This window comes from Lasioglossum baleicum, chromosome 18 (assembly GCF_051020765.1).
Source record: "Lasioglossum baleicum chromosome 18, iyLasBale1, whole genome shotgun sequence".
Lineage (NCBI taxonomy): Eukaryota > Metazoa > Arthropoda > Insecta > Hymenoptera > Halictidae > Lasioglossum > Lasioglossum baleicum.
Window position 1 is genome coordinate 8,443,012 of NC_134946.1, and position 21,453 is coordinate 8,464,464.

General features: G+C 37.9%; 1 protein-coding gene across 3 annotated transcripts in view; it reads left to right on the forward strand.

Annotated features, from left to right (window-relative positions):
• Positions 1 to 21,453, forward strand: part of LOC143217942 (uncharacterized) — a 44,908-nt gene that overhangs the window by 364 nt on the left and 23,091 nt on the right. The window contains exon 3 of one of the 3 annotated variants that reach the window (XR_013010942.1): positions 944 to 21,453. This exon is cut by the window's right edge and continues 17,865 nt beyond it. Coding sequence is in view for 2 of the 3 variants with exons in the window: in XM_076442701.1 (XP_076298816.1) it covers positions 1,544 to 2,593 (1,050 nt within the window). In the remaining variant the exon portion in view is untranslated. The other 2 variants (XM_076442701.1, XM_076442703.1) reach the window with 2 other exon arrangements.

The following is a 21,453-nucleotide window of genomic DNA, read 5'->3' on the forward strand; positions in this document are numbered from 1 at the left end:
TACGTTTTTTTGGGCTGTTTGAACAATTACAAAAACAGTCGAAGGAAATATTTAAAAAAAAGAAAAATATGTATATACGATATTTTATAATGACTTTATAGTATTTCTCAAAATTTTTCATCAAATTTATACAATATGTCGTATAATACGTAAAGTTTGATAAACATTGAATTATAGAGTAGTAATCGACACGAAAGAGGTATTTATATATGCAAAATTCTTACTAAGCGGAATATTTACAAAATCAGTCCAAAATTGTTTTTTGAAATGTTTATTTCGAAAAACATATTAGTTTGCACGTGTTTAGTGTAATATACGAATGCAATGAACAGCTGTTATGACAACGACTCTTCTTTCGAAAAACAGGCCATAATAATTATGTATGTACCAATAAGGCACAGTGAAATTAATACTGGAGTCAACAACATGTAACAAGCAGAAACACTAATTAACAAATATGCATGCATTCGTAAAAATCGTTTAGATGCATAAAAATTTAGAAAATCTTAATGATAATCGAAAACCGTAAAAATTGTCAAAATATTTCGTTAGTAGCTAAAAAATAAAAATTCATCAGAAAATCTACAAAAAATAATGAGAATATCGCAAAATTACTATTGCAAAAATTGCTCGGGCGTTACGTCAGAGTGCCAAAAACTTTAAAACGTCATCAACGGACCCAGTTTCGTCAATCCCGAGTCAGCAATAACTTTCGAAAAGTCGAACAAATATCTCAATATATCTTTTCATACTTTCGCCTATATCAAATTTAAATAAACCCTAGTAATAAGTCCACAATTGATTTAAATTTCAATTGTCATAAACATCGACACTTCGACATTCCCCAATTCAAAATTCTGATCTCAATATTTTCTATTATTTTCTTAGCTTCCTGTAACTTATCGTTAGCAAAAATATGTTTCTATTGTAAATTATATTTAAGAAAACATCAAAGGGCAGAATCGGCACTGCCGTAACGCGCTCAGAACAAGAGGGAATCAAGAAGGTCTCCCCAGCAACAGAATCACGTGAGTGAAGTGGCGGCTGCGAGAGGCAACAGCGTCGCGCGCAGGCTCGTAACGCTCTAGCCAATCGGGGCGGTTGGCAACTGACGGCGGGATGAGACGGGTGACCGGATTGGCCAGTCGGTCTTCGCGTGCTGCGCGGTGGGGCAACGGATAAACAGATTTCAAAGTTCTCAAGGCGGTCGCCGCGGACGGTCACACGGACCGGTTGCGCGTGTTTGCTTGGTGTCATCGGACAGTAATCGAAGACTGTAAGTGATCCGTACAATGTCGATCGGAAATACAAGCAACAAGTGAGATCGAGGACAACCACCGACATCCACCATCCATTAACTTATGTCCACGACTTCATGGTTTCGTAAAGTGACTTCGATGTTGTCTGCCAGTTTCCCGCGCGACGCACGTGAGCGTGGCGAGTGGGGAGTGTAGCGAGACTTTGAGATTGTGGTGGGCAACGAATCTATGAAATGTTAAAGTTAATATGACCCTTGGATAATCTGGAGAATTAAGAGAAAAAAATGGATTCGATGGACAGCATAAACATCGGCGAGACGCCGCACTCTAGCACATCGCATGACAGCGTCGACAGCGGCTACCTGACGCTGACTCCTCATTCATTCACTCCTGTCACAGGATGCCGGTCCAGGGCGTCCTGCATCACCAACAAAAGGCACCACAGAGCCAGGATCGATCCTCTGCAATCTGAACGAGCTCAAAGGTACAGGTCTAAATTAAACCAAGCATCGGAAAGCTCAGACAGTCTACTGGACCAGTCATGTATGAGTGATAATTACGAGTCGATGAATGAGAGTACAGGTTGCAAACGTAGAGTATGGAGGACCACAGTGCCCATAACTCCAGCCTCAAGGTTACAGCTGCTGTCGCCTCCTCCTTCACCAGCTGTGCCCTCTTCTTCGTTTGTTGCCTGCGAGCCCATAGAGGAGGATGTGGAGATGAAGCTAGTCGTTGTATCCCAGAGCACTCCCCATGCATCTAGACTTAAAACTCCGCCACCTGTTCCTAGGATCGTAGTTTCTCCAAGTTGCAGAGTGGCCAGTCCTACCTCGGCAGACAATGCTAAGCTCAGTCAGCTTTCCATTGCGGAAATCAAACCGAAACGGCTTGATTTCTCTCATAACGTGCTATTGCATCGTACTAGGGCAACTCCGGATTTCACTGGGAGAGAAACTGTAGATATATTGGCACTTTTAGGGGATAAGAGTAATCATTGGAGGATAGTGTCCAAGATCCTCTCACATCTTGCACCACAAGATCTTTGCTCTGTTAGCATGGTGTCCAAGACATGGAGAAGGATTTGTGTCAATGATTTCAAGGCTAATGCCAGAAGATTGACTCATATTATACTCAGGCAGAACGCAAAGGAGAATTTGAAATTGATTAAGAAGAACAAGATAGAGAGGGACCTTCAGGCTAGTCCTAAGAGCAGATACGCAAGGAAGGGATGTTTGCTGGAGGTGCAGAACCTCCTGAGGGTACCAAACGACCGGCAGTCACCTAGTAGTCCCCCAGTCTCCCCGAGCAAGGTCAAATTCCACTCGTTTGTTAAGGTAGGTGGTATGAATTTGAAAATGCTTTTGAAATTTTCAGGTATTGCTCGGAGTTTGGAAAGAAAGAGAATTTATGCTGTTTAGGATGTTGCTTGTTTGATAGGTGCTTTTAGGAAAGGAAAACCCTGTATGGCTGTATGGTTTACTGAGAATCGGTATAGCTTGTTTTCTTATTTGCAAGATGATTCTGTTCTTATTTGGAACTTGCTTTTTGAACGAAGTATACTATAATATTTAATTGTGTATTCGCGTTTCAATTATACAGTGATTCATACAGAGCTGTATTTCATGTATATTGTAATTTAATACACTCGTGATTACAATGGTCAGCAGTATACAACTTGAATTACACACAGTGTAAGCGAATTACAACATAATCGAATAATAATATAATATAGATACAGAGGAATTGCTTTGCAAATAATTGTAGCGCAATGTAATTGAATGACAATGTAGCTGTACTGGAGTGTAATTCAATTGCAGTGAAATTAAGTTGCAATGTAATTGAGTTGCAGTGAAATTGGATCGCGATGTAGTTTAATTATATCGTATTTCAATCATGTAGTAATTCAATCCCGATTTGATTGCATTGTACTTCGTAATTATATTTCAATTGCAGTTAAAAATCACATGAAGATTTAACTGAATGAGAAATCTTAATGTGATCTGATTGCTTTCTAATTCATATAGTAATTTTATTCGAATTTTGCACAACTGTTCCCAATGTTGCAAATTTAAACTAACATTGGCGTATTTCTGTTCTCTTCCTTCAAAAAGCGGATCATAGTATAATTGCTATGATATGTACGTAACTGGTATGTATACAGAATTGTACCGGTCTATAGTGAGAGGTAGTTTGCGATTATGTTTTCGTATAAATACAACCGAACGATCTCGAGTGATGTTTGTATTTATGTTAGACGATTTATGGCCGCGATGAGATATTTGAAACCTACGGTTGGAGACATTGTATCGCGATCAGAACGGATTCGAACCGTCGAAAATAACTGTAGGTGTTGCTCTAGTCAACTAGTTTATATTAACAATTGTATTAAGGTCGGAGGAATTAAATCAATTTAAATTTTTCGCGATGAATATAATAGAAATGAAGCAAAATTTTGAACCAAGCGATGATGCATGGTGAAACGTGATCAATTGGATTAGGATAGCAGTTAATAATACAAGCTAGTTTCACCATAATCGACTAATAATGATCTACACTGCTGAAATGTACAATGCGGAATGTATGTAGCTAGGACTAAGCTACTGAAACCTATAATTAGGTTGCCGATTTTTTTTTCTCTTGTCGGCGTCTACGGTACCCATCAACGATTGTTTTTTTCGCAGACAGAAATTCGGGGAATAATCATGCCGCTATAATCATCTAGCCCACGGTTTCGTTGAACTGACCAGTGTATACACTAACGTTCAAAAGTTTGCAACTTGTTAAACTGTAGCATATCTCTTCTCACTAAATTTTCAATTTTAATTTCACTAAATTATTCCGAATATGAGCGAATCCATATGCTCACGCATACAACGAGCTGGAACCTGAGATCTTGGATTAAAATTTCTTTTGTTAATTTCTCAAATTAATTAATTGTTACGATAAGTTAACAATACACTTGTGTAATTGTAATAGTCAAAGGTTAGGCAATTTGTAGTGGTATACAATTTATAAGGTAGTCAATCGAGAAATGAAGAACATTTTGATTGTTTATAATTGAAAAGGTTGCAGTGCCGAAACTTTTGAACGGTAGTGTAGGTCTTCCAGAGGTAATTTGCACAAGATTGAACTTCTCGAACTGAAGATAATTGTTCTGTTCGTGCGATCACCTTCTTGACATTGATTTATAGTGATTTGCTCTCTGAAACGCCGCAACTCGACCACACGACTTAGAATGATTTCAGCGTAATGAATTATGAAAATCATTCGAGCATAATCACTTTGTTGTAATGACTCCCTTGTATTACCATACCAAGAATTCAAATAAGAAACATTACCTTTGTTTCTTTTATTTCGGTATCTCCATTCGAAAAAGTCTTTTAAAAATAAATAAGATGTGCGATAATTAAAAAGTGCAAATGACTTTGGGTCGTAACTGAGACTATGGGAGGCGAGGAGAAAATTTTGGACTCTAAAAAATCGCAATTTTTATATTTTTATTAAGAAATTATAAAATTAATACAAAATTTTCAGGCATACAAGTTCCAAATACTTTTGGACATGTTGTATTAATTTTCGTTCTCCAGTATATGCTGGATAAAATTATCATTCATCCGCGAGGATGAGTTATGCGAGTCTCACCTTGATGATGCGAGCACACCTGCAGGTACCTGCCATTTGCACCTTGAGCTCACATCGGTGTGCATTTCTTCCCGCGATAGCTGCAGATTACGGGGCATGCGGCGGCTTTGTTACAGCTCGGCGATAACAAAGCTTCTCTCTCTAGTGAAAAAGTGTGAGAAGGAGAGAGAATGATGCCAGGATAGTTGGTACTTCAAGGTCTCTGTTTATGTGCACCGCGATAACGAAGTACTCATTAGTTATCTTGATCGAGGGGAATTAATGTCGTCGCGAGTCTCATGCGAATTGGTTTATCGCACTCACAAGTTGCTCTAATACTTCAACACTAGTTCCCTTTGTTGATTTTACTCTACATAACAACGGTATTGTAGTACTGGATCAGAGTCCTATAGATTCTTCAGTTTAAAATAAAGAATTCATTTGTGTTGAACATTTTCTTGGGATTTAAATTATACCACGAATTGTAAGTATTTTCATAGACGTGATTTTATTGCTCCCAATGTATGAAGTGCCTGGGAAGGCGTGGCTTCGTTGCTCTCGCACTATGAAGAGCCCCGAAGGGTTGCGGTTTCATTGCTCTCACTGTATCAAATGCTTTAAGATGTATGGTTTTATTGTCTTCACTGTATGATGTGCTCTAAGAGACGCAGTTTCATACCTTCCACTCTATAAGAAGCCTTGCAAGACGGGGTTTTATTGTTCTTACTATATGAAGAGCCTTGAAGGGGCGTGGTTCCGTCGCTCTCTGCGCACAGAGTGCCTCCAAAAGCTTATTTTTATTGCTACCGCTATACATATGAACATTGCGAGAAACATGGTCTTATTACTGCTACTATGTTGAGAGACTAAAAGGGATATAGCTTCAATACTACCTCTGTACAAATTGCTCCGGTAGGCGTGGTTACGTTGTTCTCTGTACTCAAAATGTTTCAGAGGGCTTGTTTTATTATTCCCACTACATAAACGTCGCAATAGGAGTGGTCTCATTACTCCCACCATATTAAGAGTCCAAAGGGGGCGTGGCTTCGCAGCTCCCATCTTCAACAGAGCCACTTGCCACTTACCTCGCAGGTCGTAGGGGAATCTGTGCCCTCTCTCTATAAAACAACTTGTGCTCCACAGAGCATTCTGTAGCCCTTGACAAGAACGAAGCTAGCTAGAAATGAGCAGCGAAATGAGACGTTATATTAATCGATTTAGCATAATTGACATTCAACCGCGCTACCGCGGTCTCTGAACGATGCCGATCTCACTATGCGCCTCCACATAAATATATTTTGCGCTCTCGCGGAGGTAGCGCGTGTTAACATTTTCATACGGACACGGGCCCGCGTGGCCCCGGGGAGTGTTCCCCAATAAAGTAAATCGAGGGATCGATACGAAGGGAGAAGGAAGGCCCTTTTCGAGACTCTCTTGGCGAGCCACGAATCCTCGCCTTTGCGGCCGCCGCTTCTCAGCCCTCAGGCAAAAACCGGCCGCGGAGAACAATGCGAATATATTACAGTATTCCGTGCGCTGTAACAAAGAACCAGGACCCAGCCAGTCCCTTTGTCCTTTTTACGAGGCATGCCGGGAACGAGCGACACGCTAAATCGGTGCTCGATGCGATTACCGCGAAAATCGACCAGAAATCCCCCTTAGCATGCTCACTGGGGTCTTGAAAGATTCTCATCCCCATAGCATAAAGCTAGTCACTAGCACAACGAGTGTTTAACAAATTTTATACTGATTTGTTTAAAAAAATTTTAACTTTTTCGCGGAGTTATATGTCAGGTCAAATATCACGCACTTCTCAGCCAACGATAACTCTCGCTCTGCTTCGGTTCTTTCAACCTTGACCAATCTATGGGATGCCATAGAAAGTCGTCTCGTGGTGAGAAATTCAGACGCCAATCTCTCCGCGGTTCCCATGTCCTTTTTTTCGCTTTTTTCCATAAGGTTTCGTTACCGTATACATAACTGGAACGCCATAAGAATTTCACACGGTGTAAACTTACATTCTAAAAAAGAAATCATTTCTTCTCGAATTCCATGGAATTTTCATAATGAGAATTGCACATCTCGTGCACAAATTAATTTCAATTTTTTTTTAAAATGATGTCTCCTATATATGTATTATAGTATTATGGACGATATCGGTATATTGTTTAATTAACAATTTGTTAAAAGTATCTTTGAAAAACTTCATCGACTTTCTGCGGTCGTGAAAGATGTCACGATAACCCGCGACCCTCATTTCCTCGGAGTTATGCGCGAAGGAGGAAGAACTGAGGGAAAGGTGATCGTTGAGGAAGGAAGTAGTTGTGTGATAATTAGCAACGGCCGGCAGGAACCGTTGAATAGCTTTATAAGATGACAGTTGGTGCGGGCGACTTCCTGCTGCAAGGAAGTCGCCTTCCAAGTCCTTTTTCCGGTGGGTGCTTCGAAATTTCCACCGGTGACACGGCCAATTCCGCCCCGCCGGATCTTGTTCTTACCTTTTGATCATTTCACCCGCCTCGGAACTATAGCTCGTAGCAATTCGCCACTTCCTCCAACCCGCTATTCCCACTTCTATCAAATACAGTACAGTCTGTTGAACAATCTAAAAATAGTTTAAACCCAGTAACTATTACGATGCGTGTTTGAAAAAATAATGTATGAACGGGACAAATTCAGCAGGCTTTATAAACTTGCACATTTTTCGAATATTTTCCAGCCAAGACTCGAAACTAAAAAATTAGACAAAAATTCCCTAGAATGACTCTTGACGACTGCAACATATCTAATTTTTTCCAAAATTCATGCTGCAAGATTCTACAAATAGAACTTCGAACTTTTTCGAGTTTTTGTAGCCAGAATTCAAAGTTGAGAAGTCGGAAAAAATGCCTGGGAATTTGTTAGTCCGTGTTAGTAATGTACAAGTTTTTTCAGAATTTTCGAAACCGTATTAAAAGCCGAGAAAATCCGCCAACTGCGTAAATGGAAGTGATATAGCAGTTTTGTAGAATCCATGGGGTTTGCCACGGCGAGGCAACGGTGCAATGGCATTATCAGGTACGTGTATTGACCCAGTAGCAGCCGGCCAGGTGTACGGCTCGTTTCTCGGTGTTTCATGAAGCGTAAAGTGGTCTGGTAACGGTCGGCGAAAGGGAGAGCGAGAGACGTTTTAGCGTAAAAGCGAGCAAAGCGAGCGTTGTGAATGAGCTAGGTTCGCAGAAGACGGTTGCAGCCTGCATACAACCTTCCAGATAATCTATAGAAGCCGCGTGCGGACATGCGTCGTTGCAACTGCGCGAGTTGCGTTCCGTTTCAATTAGAAGTGCAATCGCGCAATCGTTAGCAAGCTAATTGAATCTTATCGTCTGTGGTCTCGCGAATCCGTTCAATCAACCATTCATCACTGCAGTCCCTTTCTCTCGTACAACGATACGCGATCCACAGGATGCATATGCAATAGTCGCCGCTCTTGCATTCGATGCACGCAATTCGTTGCCGCAGTTAGATGCACTCCTCCTTTCTAAGAAGCATCCCTTCCTAAATTACATGGAATTTTTCTTCCATTCAAATACTTAACAAAATTCTGCGGAATATCTGCAACGACGCAATCACCTTCGGCTACACTAGAGATTTCCCCCTCCCATTTTTTGGTTTAGAATTCTGGCTCGGAAAAATTCGAAAAAGAAGAAACTTCTTGTTACAGAAGCATTACAGAGCAGTGAATTTTAAAGACTGTGTTTTTCTTTCTATTTTTTTTACATTCCAAAATTCTAGAAATAAAATGAAAGTAAAAATTTGGAAAATTTGAGATCTCTTATTACAGAAGTGCACGAGCTCATTTTAGAGAATATGTTTTCTCAATATTTTTACATCCCAAAATTCTGAAAAAAATGTAGGATGTTGGAAGCACCATGACGTGCGTTAGGGAATTTTTTCCGATCTTTCGGATCGGAACACCGATAGTTTGAAAGCGATTTGGAACGCAGATGGACGGATCTCAGATAAATTGCACCGCGAAAGTATCGGGCTGCAGTCAACGACAATAGCGCGACAAAGAAATAATTATGCATTCATGAAATTCAAGATGGACGCACATTTGTAGGCGATACGTAAGCACCATCCGATACGAGCGCGGTCCCTGCAACCCAATGAAACTTCTATCGTTTACAAAAAGGATAAGCGCCGTATGAAACTGCATGCAGGATTTCGCAGAAGCCGTGGAGAAGTCGTCCCTCGAGGACGTATCAGGTCGGGTTTACAATGTACATTCGCAAGCCGATAACGTTGGCCTCTCGAGTAGCGATAGGCAGTCCGTTCGCGCTGCAATTCCTAAACCAAAGTACATAATATTTCATATAGCTACGCGTGTTATTTAAAAACAATATTTAATAATTTATTTTATTCTAAAACAATATTGCATAGTTTGCTTAATTATTTAATATGTTTTGCTAGCAGATTTTTTAGGGAATTGTAAACTTTCTTATAGTTAAAAATATTGTCATCTTCGAATAAAAAGTATGCGAAATCAAAAATGTTGCTAATAACAATGATAATATATTTCATAGAGAATGAGACATAAATAATTAGATAGATAATTATTTGCTTCAGCTAAGAAAAATGTTGTATTGCCAAATATTTTAGTGTTTTTAATGTGCGACACTATTTTTTAATTTAATCTGAACTAAGTATCGATAAAAGGTTCGAGAGATCGATGCTATCGGGATCGAGATCGCAGTCTTTGTTCTTCGAGGGTTGCTGGTATGTAATAACGAGCGCTCGAGCGCTCTGGTCCCACGATTCTCGGAGCAACATAAGCGCAAAAAGACTAGGAATGCTCCGATACCTCTGTAAACGCATTAAATCGCGCTGGGAGACCGCTATCATTAAGTACAAAAACGATGTACCAGCCAGAAAATTCAAACAAAAATTACGGAAATCTTAGAAAAGGTCGTTTGTCAAGTTTAACGCGAAATTCGTATAAAATTGTTGTCGTAGAATGCTATTATCAAGCAAGAAATTCAATTAAAAATAATACCAATTTTTAGAAATACACTATTCCATTTGTAACAAAATATTCAGCAATTTTTGTTTCAATCAATCAATTTCTCAGAATTTCTCTCATTTACATTCTTTAATGTGTGCCATAATACATTTTAATTTCGCGTTGGCATATAATTTTATTTTTATATCATTTTAAGAAAAAGGTAGAGAAAAATAATCTCAGTTTCGGATCTTATTAAATACGATCAAATAATATTATTGCCAAATAAATTCAAGAGTCAGCTTCATCGGTTTCGTGTTCGGAACCGTAAATTGCAGCGCGTTGCATCGCGTTGCAACCTGCAATTACCGTGCATCGACCCCGTCCCGTGGTTTCGGGCTTCTAAGAACAATTTTCGACAAAAAAGAGTGCGTCTGGACCGCGATAGGCCCATTAAATTGCACGAGCCGGCTCTCTCAAGAGAGAAATTGCCTCGTGCATCTCCGCCATCTTGCAACCGTGCAGAATGAAAAAATCATTCCCTGTCACATAACAAAAGTAACTAAACATTCAGAATTAATTCGTTTCAGAATGAACTTTATTTAGTAACGTTTTAATTAAGAACCTGTCCCCTTAGGGACCCTCAAGAATGCACGATTCTTTTTTAAAAATACAAACTCTTAAATATAAAACTAAAAATCACTTGCAATTAAATTTGTAAAATTACGATCATAGATTGTACAATTGTAAATTTGTACAATCTATGTAATAATAAGAAAGGTACAATTATGTTTTATTATAAATTAGACACAAAAAATTTTATTCGGTCGTTTTGTTAAAGAGTATTTCTTTATAAAGAAAACATTTTATTTTCTCATTACTTGCATTGTGTTTTGCAAGAAGTTAACATAAATGTACTTCATTTATGGATTTCAGGAAACTACAAAGTGATAAAGAAGTTTAAATATTGCTAAAAAAAATTAATATTTTCTTGAACTTCTGCTTAGTTTATGCGCGTTTGCAACAATTTCAATCGCAGTCAAATTAACCAAAGTTAAATTCTATTCAACCTTTAATCAGTTTGTGCACCTTTCCAACAATTTTACTGACAATCGAATTAGCCAAAGAAAAATTTTTCGTCAACTCTTATTTAGTGTGTGCATGTCTGTAACAATTTTAATGTCCAATTAGCTCTCAGCAATTAGGTTTGTTCTCAGAAAGATTTAATATAGAATATTGTTAGAAAGTTTTGAAATAATTTTTCGAGGATACTGGAACGATTCTAAAGATGGGTGAAATGGCAGTGCCAGTGTAGACAGTCGACAAAGGTATCGGCCACATGGCCGACATCAAAACGACAGCTGCAACGGTGCGCCAGGAGGATAATCACGTCAGAGGAAATATCACGAGTTGCACCTGGTCCTGATAAATGGAAATGCATCGACCCAAGAATCAGTGCACTCTACTCGTCGTATTACAACACTCCACTGTACATTCCCTCTGAAAATATTTCTCCGAAAATTGGCGTTACGAAATATTCCATCAAAGTTGCATTTTATCGTGTCTTTAGTATCAACGAAGAACTACTTAATACAGACATTCATAAAACGTTCGATGATTACCATTAAAGAAAGAAAAATTAATAAATCGTTCAAAGATTAATGTGGTTAGAAAAATATAATGACCATTTAGAATGAGAAAATAAAACAAATCTTAGTTTAAAGACAGATTAAGTAATCGTTCAATAATTAATATATAATAATAGAGGAACTTCCATTTCATCATTTCTTTAATCTCGTTGAAAAATTGATAAAGAACATTGAAGAATTAATGTAATAACCATAGCATTCGAAAAGGAATATTCTTAATTTTCATTTTATCAATATTGTTAAAAAGGAAAGACTGCGAAATCCTTGAAGGGTTATTCATTTTATTGCTGCGTTTTAAGAATTTCGGTACAACCACGCAAGAAATTAATGCATGGAACGGTCGTTTCCCGTCCTTTTTCATGGGAGCCAAAGGACTCCATACAATTTTCTGGTTTCCTCCCTTGCGGTCTCGAGTGTCCTGTCCCTCATTCCTCAGAAACGCCATGGGACGGCGCACACCCTCGCTTCTTCTAAGCATCCTCGACGGATGCAGGTCAGCTTTTCTACCCTCCAGATGTTCACAATGTTCACGAGAAACGTCCTACCAAAACTGAGTTGCATTCTAAATCATTTTAAAGCTTTGTTAGCCAAGACGTTTCTACATAAATCTCCACTTTGAAACTGTAAATCGTTTGTAGCAATGTTACAGAAAATTATTCAAAGCAATTTGTTAACCATAGAAAATTGTTACATGAAATAATAGTAATAAATAGGTACGTGTAGATTTGTATGCAAATTTTCATTTTAATAGGTTGCTCTGTAGCAAATCGATATGGAAAAGGAAAAATTTCGTTGATTGATCAGGAGATTTCTTATAGTAAAATATCGTACTTGAAAATATTGGGTTGGCCAGAAAGTATTGTTTATTCAAGGAATGAACTTGTTGTAACTTTTATTGAACAGCTCGAACCTTTTCCACAATCCACACGATTTTACAATACGCTCAAGAGTACGTCTGCTCACCTTGACTATCGATCATGGTCTACTGCAACGCACCTGTCGCCGAATTCCCTTCGCGAATTTTCTGTCTCATTCTCTCACACATTCTCTCGTCTTTCCTCATTCGACCTACCGCTCGTTCTGTTTACTCAATCGCTCACTCTCATTCGCCAACTTCCTTTCCCACTCATTCACTCCAGAGTAGGGCAATAATCAACTAATATTTAAAAATGACTAATAGTCTTCTTGTGAATGTTAGTCATAGCAACATAGTTTTTGATTAGTTAGTGATAGCTAATAATAATATTAATGTATGTTAATCGCGCAATAGTGACTGATGACTAAAGATTGACGACTGATCACCAACTACTAATTCACTAATAAGCAATAGCTAACGATTACATACTTAGAGCTGTGACTAACTATTTGCCATTTTGTTATCACTAGACACAGCGCCCGCTCTAGCGGTTACGTCGCCCCGAACAAAAAGACAAATTGCCGCCCCTTAAGAATATATATATATTTTTTAAATAAAGGTACATAAATATTTTTTATCTTCAATAAAAATAAAGTCATTTTATTTAAATTTTAATAAAAGCATTTATTTTAATAAAAGTAAATTTTCTACTAATTGGGTATTTAACACATCAATATTTTTCTCACAGTTATACAGCCAAAATGGCACCCCTAAATTTTCGCGCCCCGGACAAATGTCCGGGTTGTCCCCCCCCCCTAGAGCGGGCCATGCTAGACAGCGGATTTTATGCATTTATGAGAAAAATGAGTAGTTGTAGTTTAAAACAGTAACAATATTAGAACAATTTAGAAATACTATTACATTATTGTCAACCTATTAAACATATTAAGGAAGAAAATCAATTTCTATTTCACTCTAGTTTGTTGCAATTGGGGTAGAAAATTATTTATTTTGCATAAAGATCCGCTGTCTAGTTATCACTAACTAATCAAAAAGTTTTTACCAATGACTATGTTGCTATGACTAACATTCAAAAAGACTATTAGTCATTTTTAAATATTAGTTGATTTTTGCCCAACTCTGATTCACTCATACATACACCACACACTTTAATCAATAAAATATTTTCCATTTTGTGCGATGAGTTTTTGCCATCTTTCCAGTAGCTGCACAATTCCGCGCTCATAAAACTTCTGGCTCTTAATCGGTAAAAAACTGATCCAAGTGCGATTTCAGCGATTTAAAATACCGAAATTACTTTCTTGCCAACTCAATTGCAGTACGAATAGTATCCAAAAATAGTAGAGAACGATGCTCCAAATATTTGTGCAGCGGTGCAGGTAAGGAAAGCTGCACAGTGTGGATAGGACACATTGTTGCGGGCACGTGAGCACCACGTGCCCACCAGCCCACGAGCACTACTACTTCCTCTTGTCTGCCTCCAAGTATTCTTTCCCGATTTTACTAGTCAAGCCAGACCTTTCTTCTTCAGTATCACCTGCTTCCTCTTATCTTGTCAGTGTAATCATTCCTTCGCGCCTATACCGCTTGTTAGTACTGTTTGTTTATCCAGAGCTGGTTTAACGACTACATATATCAAGCAGCGTGAGGAGGACTGTTTATATGTAGAAATCCATAAGCACTGTGAATTATACTGCAAATCTATATTTTCAAGAGTACTTGCAAAATATATAATTTTATTGTAGTCACATTGCAGTTAATTAATGCACAATTGTATAATTATTACTGTAGTGTAGAGACATTGTAGACATTTTCAAACATGCTAGAGAATTTGTTTCGAATTGTTTCGGTTCAAAATTTTGTTCGCGAAAAATGTGAGAAAATGAAGATGTGCTGTGAACATTTTTTTCTCGTGTATTTGTGTTAAAAAATTGCTAGAATTAGATTTTTTAGAATTGATCGGATATTAATACATTTAATGTGCACGTTTAGATCCCGCATTTTGGCACACAGTGTAGCTAAGGAACACAGAATGTCACAGTACTCGGTGGCCCACAGGTCAGCTACTTCCGGCGGATACACGAATTAAGTCCCTGGTTCTAATCTCGAAGGATGTTATCTCGCATAGTAACAGGCGCAGAGAATTGCGCGTGTCGTTGCTGCTGAAACCCTTTCACCCTTCTGTGAAAAGATAGCGACGACTCTGCAGAGTCATGATAATCCGAGGTGAAGCTTTGCGAGTCTGCAAACATCCTCCGTGCAGAAAACTCTTTCAAAAGCATTCTCCGTCTTGTTCATCTTCAAACAAAACCATAAGTTTCCATTTTATTTTATTAACGCACTGACCCAAGGAATTTTCAAAATGGTACACCATTTTCCATTACAACCAATAAAAGATACAGTGGCAGAAAAATATAGGAAATAAACGAAACAACGGCACCAGCCTCTATCGGTGAGATAATACTAATTCAGTGATCAGATATTTTATAATCCTTTTCCCAACACATTCGTGACACTTTTCTGATTGAAATGAGTCCAAACACGACACAATTTGGATCTCATTTACGTGTTTAAACCACGATGGAGTAGAACCTTGATTATCAAAGTGATTCGGTTCGGATAACGGAGGTTTTAATCTATCATGGATTACACAAGTAAATATGATCTGAATTGTATCGTGTTTGGACTCGTTTCAATCAGAAAAATGTCAAGAATACGTTGATAAAAGTCTCGAAAATTAAAATTCTATTGATACAACATTTTACGTTTTTTATTTGACAATTATCGAAATTGTAAAGGTGTTTCCATGGGAATTTATTAAATATATTTTGTGACTCTAGTATATATTATGTAGTAAAACTTGCACAAAATATAAATAAATTTAATCTTGTTATTTTTATAATACTATACACACATCAGTCACTTTTGACGGTCGGTAGGTTTAGTGTTAAAAGAATTCAAGAACATCAATATATTATTTGAAGTCGAGTTTGCTGTCTGTCTGACAAGTTAAAATTTATTGAAACGAGAGATTCGGTTGCTCTTTTCACTCGTTTTCTTTGGTTTTCTCTACGATATTGGGTTTCTTGCTGCCGGTCCTGCTGACAGGGTTCGAAAAGTAAACCCACGGGACATAGGGGCAGCTGTTGTGCATTCCTGCGTCTCTCCATATCTCTCTCTCTCTCTCTCCCTTCTCTCGCCCTTTACGATCCAACCACCGCGCAGCAGCCCTCAGCTTTTCCTTTTCTTTCTACCGCCGTTTGTTAGCTTTCCTTTTCTTGGCTTCTCTTGGACGATGCCGAACCGAATAATCAATGGGTAACCGGCTCGGAGGAAACCCATGGGAAAAGCCGGACCCGACGCAATCATCTTCTGGACCTCTGCTGCACTCTGCGATGCACTTTCTGTGTATAATATTTTCTACGTTGATACTCCCCAATTTTTATTTACATCTTCTGTTATCTACTTCTTTAATGTCTTCTGTTTTTAATTTCTTAGTGAAATTGCACACTACATTAGGGTTGTGTGAACCTGCTACAGTGCATAAGAAATGCAGAAATTCAATGTTCTTCTTTAACCTATGAAATTTGCAATTTATTGCAAGACGGTGTTGTCTTCTGTTCTTTACCAACATCTTTGGCTATACATTTTTCTGATGAAAGTACTCGCCATCTTATGGTTGTGTGACTCTTCCACATCATCTACAAAAATGTAGAAATGCAGCACTATTTTTAACACACGATTTTTATGGTTTATTGTAAGGCTTTGATGAATTCAAAGTCCGTTCTTAATTTGTACCTTTTATTGTAAATTGTTTCTGATCAAATTGCACACTGTTTCATAGTTGCGTGGCTCTTCTACATGTCCTGCGAAAATTTAGAATTACAACACACGATTTTTATACTTCTATAATTTGACTATGAAACAGTGATTTGAATTATCTATAGTTGTACGTCTCTATTGCATCATACAGAACAATGTAGAAATGCAACATTATGTTCCAACACTGAAATTTGAAAGTTAAAACCAAAAATATTTATAGTGAATGTTTAACAAGCAATAATTAACCGTTTACGACCTATAAAAGCACATGGTTGCAAAAGAAAGTGACGCAAACAGACAAATTTCCAATGAAAACGCGTCGTTCACATTCATATTCCGACAAGGGCCAGAGAACATTGTTGCAAGCCACGTGGTTCAAATTCTAAGCAGCTGTAGCAACGATCCTAACTATACGTATAACATGGTAGATATATCTAAGTTATGGATCCCCCTTTATCTTTACTTCCTTTCGTCTTAGCTAAGCGCCGCCTCTCTTGAATTCTCTGCTTGCCACGTCAAGCATAATCAACAGAAACCCTCCTGGGAAACGTCTTCCACCCAAGCTCCACGTTTTGGGCATTGAAATCTCCTAAGTTCGTCCGTAGCACTTCTATCACGTACCAACAATGTTGCTTCGAATTACTGAAAACAGTTCCTGTAAAATTTGTTTAAGAATTTTTTGAATTTTTATGTTGAATTACAAAATTATAAAATTATGCACAATACACAAGTCCACATTACATTATGATGAACATGAATTCATGTAATCGTATTGGGTATGGGAATAAGTTTCCGCCCCTTTTTGTTGAAAAGAAGCGTATAAACAATTCCCACAGCGTGAAAACGTTTTCCAACAGTAGTTCGATCGACGTTTAATTCAATTGACAGTTCTGCAAGTGTTTGACGTGGATTTCCATCAAGTAATGCAGGGAAATCTGTATCTTGGAATTTTTTGGCACACCATCGCAATCTTTGCCCTTACGTCGAAATCATGGTTTTTTTTTTTAAATGAGCATCGTCCCCGTAAATATATAATAAATATAATATAGTAAATATATAACACCTTTCTTTAAAACAAAATAATGCAACATGACTTCCCGCAAATGCTGTTTACTTGGAACAAAAGTCGACATTTTTCACGCGAAAAATTGACTGCTGTTCACGCTCGAAACAATTGCCACTAACTGCGTTTTGAAGCTTACAATTAGACATAGACCGTTCAAAAAAATGTATGTACACTACGTTCCATCAAACACGCGATCTCCAAAAGGGCGGATACTCATTCCCATACCTAATAACATCTAAAATTTTTTGAATTTTTATGATGAATTATCAAATTATAAAATCACGTATGTATAAACTGATCCATTACGTTACCGTCAGTACACTATTAGTTCATGTAACGTGGAAACAGTATTTTTACAATTTCGTTGCAATAAGTACAATGTAGAATTTTTCATATAAAATTTTGAATAAGTTGTATTCGAGCAGGTTCAATATAGAATTTTAAATATCAATTTTTAAAATAATCAAGCCTAACAATTTTGTACAATTTTGTTGCAATAGGGGCAATACCGACTTTTTCATATAAAAGTTTAGATTAATGAAGTGCGTTGTAAAATTAACGCAGAATCGTGAAGTTTGCAAAATTTAAATAAAAAAAATGAAACAGAAGTTTTAATACGAAGCTATGGACAAACGAAGTCTGTTGTAAAACTGCAAATTAACGTAGAATTAAAAAATTTAATATAAAAACGTTCAATATTATTTTTCTGAAGTTTAAACTATCGCATTTTGGTGTCGAACGAGCCGAAATAATTTGTGCTAACACAAAGGGGCCGTGTTGAAAAATGAATTGGATTTGAGATAAGAGAAGATTATACTCTCGAGAGTGGGGGTGGCGGTGTCGGTGCAAAAGAAAAAGATAGAAAGCGTGAACAAAAACGGTTTCTGTGGACAGCTGGCGCTGTGCACTACTGCGAGGTTTATCTTTCTATGCAGGGGAGGTTTCTCTCGGTTCTTTCATGCACTCCACTCTCTGCATGTGTACACACTCTTCCCTGCATTGTGCGTTGCGTCTGCATCCACTGCCGACGAACCGTTTTCATTCACTATAACGATAACAAACAAAAACACATGATAGATCTTCAACCGGCCGTTATCAAACTGTTTTCTTTACCATCGCGTAGCATAATAAATAAAATTTCGTTAACAGCACTGTAGCAAAATTGTCTCAAGTATTTCTCAATCTCATTTCATAAAAATTCTTCTTGCAAAAAATGTATTTTATATTTTTAAAAGAGGCGCCAGGCGCATCTCCTTCCTTTTCTAAAAAAATTTGCAAGAATTGTTCTAAATATTTGATAATTTCATTTGACAAAATAATTTATTTTTCTTCATAGCAATTATTTAAAAAATGCAACAACATTGCACAAAAATCATTCTAAATGTTTTTTATGGATTTTCATGAAAAGATTTTTTTTTTTCGAACATGCAGCGTCAAAAAGAGGAATAAATAAAAAGTTAAAACGATTATCTCCCCCGAAAGAGTTCTATCCAACCACTCGATCTTTCTTCGATTCGTCTCGATCGACCCTAATGAATGGTCGCACGCACACACGGCTGTGTATTCCCGATAACACTTATTTGGAGATGCGGTGTGTTTGTCACCCTTGATTGGCCCCCGATTTTATCTGTGGAAACTTGGAAAAAGGGGTTCATTGATGGACACCACTCATTCGCTGTGTGTCTTCGAATTAACAAATATTAGAAATTGATACACCGTGTGTCCTCAACAAATAGTGGGAACTATGTTTCTCTGGTGTGGGGACATAGGAAACTGTGAACAGTGGACAGATAACTATAACAATGGCCAGATAACTGGTGATAGAGATTCCGTCTGCAGCTACAGAATTCCTTTGGGGAAAGTATAATGAGGCCTTTTATTGGAAGAAAGGGTGATCGCTGTCTCCCTCAAAAATAAATTATTCATTATCGTATTTTTATTATATTGTTTCTCCATTATTTAAACTTATTTTGTATTAATATCTTACTCCATTTTCTATTTTTTTAAATGTAATTTGTATGTCAAATACTGATATAAATATATTTATTCTAGTTACAGTAACAAATTTTGAAGTTCAGTTTATTTAGAAAAGTATACTAAATTCCTGTTTATATTATAGAACAAGATTTTCAATTCTCATTAATTTGAAAATGTTCTAAATTCATATTTTAGTTACATTATCCTTCTTTAACTGACCGCAATGTTTGTAAATGATGTTAACAGTGTTGAACGTGTATTTCAAGCTTCTCGGTTTAAAATTGTATGGAAATGAAGATTCGAACAGCTAGAAAAGGTGGATTGTTCGATTTTTATAGGTTCGGTGACATCAAAGGGTCCACAAACTGCATAAATTACACAGTGGGTCACGGATTATTAATCGGGCAAACAGCCATCGATTTTTAGAACATAGTCCCGATATAGTCAAAGGTACAGGGCGATTTCGGGAACACATTTAAATACGTTTATACCTGCGATTTCCGTGTGTTTCGTAACTTTCGCTGGCGAATAATAAATCAGAATGATCGCGATACTAATGTGCGATTTACACAATGCTACCTCTAATGAAAGCCACTCTAAAAGCCCCATAAAATTCTCAAAAGACTTCCATTAACTCGGTAACTATATCTCTAGAACCAATTATACAAAACATGGTTTAGACAATACAGAATGAAAGAAAGAAAGTTTTGATTTGCTGCAGGTCTTTAAATAAATGCAACAAAACGAACAACAAAAGACGAAAATTTTAGAAATGTTCACCACGCATCTAACGCATTATCATGCAGCAAGGGGTTGCTTCTTATCTCTGGGGGAAGAGAACCTTTTCTCAGCAACTCCAACACAATCTCACATGAGAAATAATTTCTCTTTTAACCTTCCAGCTTCCTCGAACTACCAGAAAAGTCCCAGCGTCCCGATTTCACCAGGATCACCCAGTATTTCCTATTTTCGAGGTCCTTTTGTCCTCTGATCCTTCCCTTCCCACCCCCTCTGTCTACATAGTGATTTTGTCAGCTCTTTCCGCATTCACATCTCTCTCTTCTGTCCATCTTCCTCTTACTCTTCGTATTTTGTCCTTCTCTCTTTCTCCTCTCTCTTTTCTCTCTGTTCGAGGCTCCGGCGGCGGACCTCGGAAAGAGAGAAACGGTCCTTGTTGCTATGCAGCGGTCGACGAGGAGATCCGCGGGACCGAGAGAAGGAGCAAAAGAGAGAGAGACGAGCGACCAAACGGAGCAAAGGGGGCGCCCCCCATGATTATTATTCGCAGGCCGAATAACCGGCGCGGCCCTCTCGGGAAGAGGCAGCCGTTCCCCATGCTGTTTAACCGCTTTTTTCCGAGACCCCCCTCCTTCTCCGAGACCACCTCTCCGTCTACACCCCTGCTTGATCCCCCCAATGCCCCTTATCAAGCGGTTATCGGGCGCCGATGCCCGCTTTTCGACGATCGAATCGCGAGCATCGAAGTCTCTCCGATGTTAACGGAAATCGCGAATTCCATAATGATAAACAATTTCTGGAAAGTTTAACTAGAGCAGACTTTATCGGGATGTTTTTTTTTGTTAAGCGACGCGTTGATGGAGAATAAAATTATTTAAGGGATTTTTGGGCCCCTCAGAAACTACTTGCAATGTAATTGTGGAAGGATTATATTTTGAAGATGAATTCATGGTAGAGGGGGTTGCAATTGTGTCAATTTCATATTCGCTGTAATAATCGCGAGTTCGTTACGCGTTACCAAAAAATGTTCTTCCGAGAGTTCATATTTCGTTTAACAAAAAAATTAGTTACAATAGACGAGACCTTCTAGATTCGAATAAAAAAAGAATCACGTCGATCCGACACGTGGTCCTCGAGATAAAAATGTTTTTAGGGAAACCGGCCTTAATGAATATTCTAATTAAAACCAGTTCGAATCCAGCAAACTGATGACTTAAACTACCCTCAAATGTGAGTGAACTATAACATACACCACTCAGTTTTGAAGAAAGTCAGCGACTTTCGCCACAACACTTTCAATTTCGCCAATTTGATTACGTATTATCAAGAATATCTGTTTTACGGTCCCACCTGAACTTTGTTAACAATTTTCAACATCATAAAATCAATTTCCCAATAAAAGGAAATTCCTACGTCAAGCCCCACACATTTCCAATTAAGATAGAAAAAGACTCATCTCAATT